Source organism: Mastacembelus armatus, chromosome 10 (assembly GCF_900324485.2).
Source record: "Mastacembelus armatus chromosome 10, fMasArm1.2, whole genome shotgun sequence".
NCBI lineage: Eukaryota > Metazoa > Chordata > Actinopteri > Synbranchiformes > Mastacembelidae > Mastacembelus > Mastacembelus armatus.
This window is the reverse complement of record NC_046642.1, coordinates 10013448-10020055: the sequence shown is the minus strand read 5'-3', so window position 1 is coordinate 10020055 and position 6608 is coordinate 10013448. Positions and strand designations below refer to the sequence as shown.

The 6608-nt window shown below is 38.8% G+C and overlaps 1 protein-coding gene across 1 annotated transcript in view; it reads right to left on the bottom strand.

Moving 5' to 3' along the window:
* Positions 1–3085: 3085 nt before the first annotated feature.
* The window catches only part of kdrl (kinase insert domain receptor like), a 35153-nt gene continuing 31630 nt past the window's right edge, over positions 3086–6608 (bottom strand). Inside the window, exon 30 of the mRNA XM_026329921.1 lies at positions 3086–4613. Within this exon, the coding sequence (XP_026185706.1) occupies positions 4400–4613 (214 nt within the window). The 3' untranslated portion in view covers positions 3086–4399. The remainder of the gene's footprint in view (positions 4614–6608) is intronic.

The following is a 6608-nucleotide window of genomic DNA, read 5'->3' as shown; positions in this document are numbered from 1 at the left end:
TCACAAATGTTCTCAAAGTACTTCCTAGAAGTGACACAGCTGGTGTTAACAGGTGGAATCTCCAGATGTTTCTTAAGCCTGTTTGGTTCTAGGTGTAAGATGTTCAGCCTCGACAGCAACACGGCAACACATGGGATGGCGATGTCAGTGTGTTGGCCCACCACTTTTATTCACATATTCAGATATCTCAACTATTGGATCAAATTTGTTTACTGATATTCATGTCACCCTCAGGATGGATAACTGAAACCAATGAACATGCAACAAAGGACCTGAGTCAAAACCAAACCCAGGACAATGCAGTAACCCAGCATCCATCATTACTGGACACCCTTTTCTTTCCCACCATTCTAACAGCTACATCATCTCAGGCGGTCACATCAGCATCGCTACTGACAATAATCAAACGTGTTGCTGATCTGTTTGCTTTTTCCCTTGCTCTTTGACCACAGAAGCCTGTTATAGAGGGGTCTTTATTTAGCCCTATGGGTTGTTGCCTTGGCCTGTTCTTCGCTTATTAAAGGTTAAAGGATTGTTCTGCATTTAGGTGACGGGCACGGATGTGGCCTACCCACCATTCACCTTCATGGGCAGGGGTCTGGGAATAGCATTGTGCTCACATTTATATGGGGAAGGGGCAACCTTTGCGCTATTTGCTCTATGGCCTCAAACCGGTGTGAGACAGGATTTAAAGCTTCCCAAATTCAGCCGATTTCCGAATGTTTTTTTGGCGTAGTTTCAGGGGTCATTTTGAATGATTAACAGATTGTTTTGCGACTCTGTTTGCTTTGGGAAGAGGCAGTGGAAGTGGCTGAGGAACAAGGAGGGAGGTGCATAAATGCAATTGTTAAATGAAAGAGGGAAAAACAGTTTGCACAGTGGGTGTTGTACTTGATGCAAACTGGATGTTAATAACTATTATGTTCCCTGGGTAATAAATAAATAAATAATTCCTAATATTTTTTTTGTTAATTTCTGTGATGTGTTGCACAGATTTTGCATTTTACAATTGACACTTTACAATGTTTTACTCATTCCATCTTGACTCATGTCCTGCTTGTTTCTGGTCAGAGAACAATGGTGAGAAGCTCCTGCGGTCATAGCATTGTAATTTACAGTATATGATCTACAGAGGTGTGTATTCCTCACCTCCTGGTTTGCTATTTGTTAACGAAAACTATTAACCATTAAACTGCGAACATCTCAAAAATTTAAAACCTCTATTGTTGCAGCTTGAGGATAGATAGGATCAATTAATTAAAAAGAAAAAAATGAGAAATATTTGCTCCACTGTGTTTGATATAAAAAAAAAAACTGAATTTGTATTTTATATCAATCTATAATTTTTTTTTCTGTCTTAATTAATTAAACATTTAAAATAATATCTGCATAAATTAACTCACTGACAGAGCTGTTCCCAGTTCCCACACTCAGGATCATGGCAGGCCTTATCTTTCTGCCTGTTTGGGAAAATATTGTGTGTAAGTGCAGATACACAAACTTGTTTGTTTGTTGCCAGAAGAAAAATGACAGTCAAGAGTAAACCACAACCCAACCCCCTCCCACCCAACACTTGAACATCCTTCCCTTGTTTGTTTGTGTCCCACAATTTGGAAATATGTTTGGTGACGTGTTTGAATGCAATGCTGCCTACTCAGCTTACAGTAAACACAGTAAATCCTGTGGGGACAAGTGGAGACAGTTAAGGGCCTGACCTGTCCTGTGGCGTGTGGTCCCGTCAGACACACCCAGTACCGGTAAGCAGGGGTACTACACTCTCATAGGAAGCCGTGCATGTGTGGCGTCCTCCTGTCGAGACCAGGATGATTAAAAGTTCCTTCCTTTCCCCACTTGGAGGGGCATTGTCCCGGTGTACAGACAGGCTGCCGACACCTTGTCCTAGTGAGGAAGTGAGTCGCTCACAGTCCAAAGAGGAGCAGAGGTGCTGGACACTGATGATACAAACATTTTCATTAAGGTCTGAGAATTCAGATGGGAATAATCAAGCAGCATTTGATTCTGTCTATCAACAGAGTTAAAAATAGTCTGAAGCCTCTGGTCTTACCTTGCTTGTTTCCCAACATGGAGGTGAGCAATCATAAGCTGATTTGTACTAAAAAAAAAAAATAAAAAAAATCTGTGACAAATTTCTATTTTCTTTTTTGTGTAGATAGATTTATTGCTACTGATGCACACCGCACTAAACATTGAGTACCACTGGTTGGGTTCACTGATTTCAGATAATGAGTCATGGGTTTTATTTTATTGACACTACACTCACTGTTGTAGACAAACCCACTCTAAGTTTTGTTTTCTTGCTGTGGAACATGAGGAAACACTTAAAAATAAATAACATGATTTTAATGAGTCAATACCGTGAAACCATGTTGTTTTTCAGTATAAACCAATCCAAAGCTTATAAACATGTACGACTCTGTGGTGCCTTTAGGTGAACTGTGGTAAGTTACATGAAACGTGAAATCCATTAACCAAAGTATTGCGCAAATTTAAATTCTGACCTGATGATGACACTAGATGGTAAGTCAGAGAATCAACAAACGAACACAAAATAGTTGTCATGATACTGGTCAATAGAAGTCATGTGATCTTCAATGTCATCACTGCATGTACTTATTTCAAACAATTATGAGACAAGGCCACATGTAAGTAACATAAATATATAGATCTTTATTTATTTACTTCATATGCTCAGTTAACAGTGTTGGGGAACATTACTTTCATTGACTACCTTGATACACTACATGAACAAAAAAAGTTAGGATGGTTTGAACTGCTGCAGGAATTAGTCATGGTTATGTGCGAAGAAAACCATAATGTTAAGATAGTAAGAAATAATACAACAAATACTGCAAAAATGTTAATGTCCTATTATTATGAGTTAAATAAAGCAAAATAAAATCATAAATCTTTGTAACATGGGACCCTCAACACTGTTTAAAATAATATATCTCTAGAATACAAAAATTATACTGGGTATTACGTATCAGTGCATAACCTTCCACATCAACAGAGCAAGTTGGTCCACAAAAAAACAAAAGAAAAAAAACAAAACCACATCAAGGGGTTCAAAATATTCACTTTAGTTTACTCACTGACAAAGTTTTCTTTAGTGGTCAACAAGCACAAGCTAGCTGCATTTCTACAGGGTGTGAGTACAGTAACATGTGATCCTGAATCAAAGTTTGGTCCACATTACTTTAAATACATCCTGTGTTACAAAATATAATAAAATGCTAACAAGGAGGTTTTACATGTTAACACATAACAGCGAATAAGAGCAGACTGACACTGAGTTTCTGGAGCCTGCCCTGCAAGCTTTACTAACACTAAAGCACAAGACGAGGGGCACAGAGCATCCACATACATGTTTCTGCAGGAGTAGAATCGCTTGGCTTTCCTATCAGTGAATACAGCAGCACAAACAGCATACAACACTGGGATATTACAAGGTGATATCAGGAAGATTGAGCTGGAAAATCCTTTGGTTAACTTACAAATGTGAATCTAACTGGATTGCTAAGTGACAGTGTTTACAAACTAAATACACAATTTGTTCTACCAGTGATTTTTGAATAAACTAGTCCTGTTGAAATGTTGTTGAAATCTTGCTCTAATATCAGGTTTCTAACTTCATGTACAAGCTGCAGTGTTAAATCTCGAGTCTGGTTTTACTCTCAGCCCATTTCCTCCTTCACTGGTGATTTTCCATAACCTGAAGAGTTTAAAAAACATCCCCCACCCAACAGTGTGTGTCTCTCCTCTGTCACTGGGTCAACCTGAGTTAATATTTTTCATGGAATCACTGCAGCATGATATGTCAAATAAGAGACCTTTTAAAAAAATGATTAATTGATATCACTCTTTTTTAAACTGTAGCTGTTATTCCTATGAAAAAAGTAGCCACATTACTAAAACATGATTCTGTTTATTTTAGAAAAATTACAAACTTGCATTTACGTAAAGTTGAAAAGCCTCAACTAGACCCTTTCCTCTTATTTCATCATTAAAGGTTGTGGTAGTTCAAATCTTGCCTTTTGTCTTCACAGTAAATCAAAGAAATACCTGAGCCTGTTTTCAGCTTTTTGACATATCACAGTGAATGTGGATAGACCAGCAGCATTAACATCAGCCTACATCTGAAAACTGGACAGTCTACAGATTTACTTTTGCTGCACAACAGGCGCCCTAAAAGCTGGAAGATGCAGACGTTATGGTTGAGTAGTTTAAGGAATCATTTCAGAGTGTCCTCTCTTAAATATTTCCGTGGCAGTCTTTGTGTGTGTGTTTTCCTCTCAAATGTTGCTACAAAAGCAATCCAGAGATAAGAGTCAAAACAGAGGAGAACAGAAGGGGAGGTCAGTCAGTCTCCACGAGCACGTTACACAGGAGGGGTGGAGTAGCGCACCACGTAGTTGTAGTCAGGTGGTGGGCTGTGACACTCCAGGCCGACGTCCAGAGCTGAGTCCTCCAGAGCTGAGTCCTCCAGAGCTGAATCATCCAGGCTGAAGTCCAGAGCCGGGACTGTCGGTGGGAACTTCTCCTTCTCAGTGTCATTCAACACAGACTCTTTACTCTTACTCACTGCCTTCATCCTGAAAACACAGAGACAGTGATTTTTTTTTTTTTTTAATTAGGCAGTCTTTATAAAATGATAAATCCATCCACTCATTATCTAAACTACATATTCCTATCAAGGACAGCGGAGGAAAATGTTAGTCATTTTTTAAGCAAAAATTAGAAATATTCTCTGGTTTCGGTTTCTCAAACATGAAGATTTAATGATTTTCAATTGTTTCAATTCTTGGGTTGGTTAGACAAAGCATAGTGATCTATAGGAAACTGAAGGAAGTTTATGAAAACTTGTAGATTAAAGACTAATCTGTTGGTTAAGAAAAGCATCAACACATTAGTCGATACTGGAAATAATAGAGCTCTAAACTAAATTTTCTGTCCACAAAAAAAAAAAAAAAAAAAAACAAGTGGATAATAGACAATTTATCCACCTTGTTCAATAAAGACATTCCTAATTGCAAAAACATTAAAAAAAGATAAACACACAACTAATCAGTGTGGCATGACAGGAAGATGAAAACGAGATAATCAGTATGAAAACCTGCTGTGCACTTTAATGTTCTTCTGTTTTTTTTTTGTTTTTTTTTTAATGACAGCTAGACAGAGGGCTGGGCTGATTTCCCTGGAAATGCCTGTTGTGAAGCTGCACGATCAGATGAACCTTTTCTCATTCATGTATGAGGTAATACATCATTCTGAGTTTTCTGCCTCATTTGATGCCCAGAATATGAGTAATTGCCTCTAATTGTCCAGAGGTTGCTAAGGGTTTCCATAGCCTCTCTCTTGAGGCCAAAGGGTCAGAGCACAGTAGGGGTGGGGGCATCACTGGTATGGTGGTATGCTGTCCTGATTAACAACTACCTTGTAAACTAGGCATCGAAATTTATAATTCAAGGGCACAGTGTTAAGTTGCCAATACTAAGCACAAGGTGGAGGTATACTTGGCAAGTGGGCAACAGATAAATGAGTCCAAGTAATATCTGAGCCTCAACTTAGTAGATTGATTCAATTACTTTGTGAGCATTTATGATAGGAAAAGGGATTTTTTTTGGGCTTGTGTAGCAAGATTTTAATATCCACATACAAAATCACAAACACCAAATAACAAATCTGCCTCTTCATGCTTTAAAAATCTGTCACAAATGACACTCTCTATCCTTAGGCACTCAAGTTATAAAATGCAAACTCCTCAAACATCCTTTAGGACAGTGAAAAAATAGTCGACCTCCCTGACCATATTGTTCAACAAGTTGTTCTTCGTGTGACTGACAAAAAGAGTGCAGGTTAGAGGAGCAGTGAAAGCAGGGGGAGTGACAGGTGGACAAAAGCCCCTCAGCATTAGGACAAACAGGAGAGGGCCTCCTGATTTCACAGGTAGTGACCGGGCTGTCGCCCAGCAGGGGAGGTTCCTCCCCACAAAATACAGATCATTCTCTGCATGCCTCGGCTGATTCTGTCTGCAAAGCCAAAGCCTGACGACACCAGCAGGTCTCCAGTGAGCCTCAAATTCAAGCTCTCAGATCTAAAGACCCTGTGGGTGTTTGGTGAGTTGTAAATGTGTCATTACCTCTGCTAAGTGTCTGATGAGCTGGTTCCACAGAAGACATTCATGCACTCACTCTAAATAATGGGTTCACACCCACACTTTCTTCCTTGAAAATTTGGGAATCATAAATATTTGTTGTGTAATAAATTAATTCACTGAGTATTAGTTAAAGTAGTACAGGTAATACAGGGACCAGCAGAATAAAACCACAAAGTGTTAGGTAAAATTAGGAAGTTCAGAGGTCTGACCCTGTGAATTAACCCTGCCACTGAGCTGCTGTAAACTTATGTAAGCCTTAGCATACCTACAGAAACCCTGAGAAGAAAGGACATTTGACATTATCATCAAATAACCTATGAAGTGAAAACACTTTATAGGTTTCCCTAATAGGATCCACAGCTTAAAGCCATCAAACAATTCAGACAGTTTTGAAGTACTGACTTTTTTGGTCTCACTTTTGAGATTATGT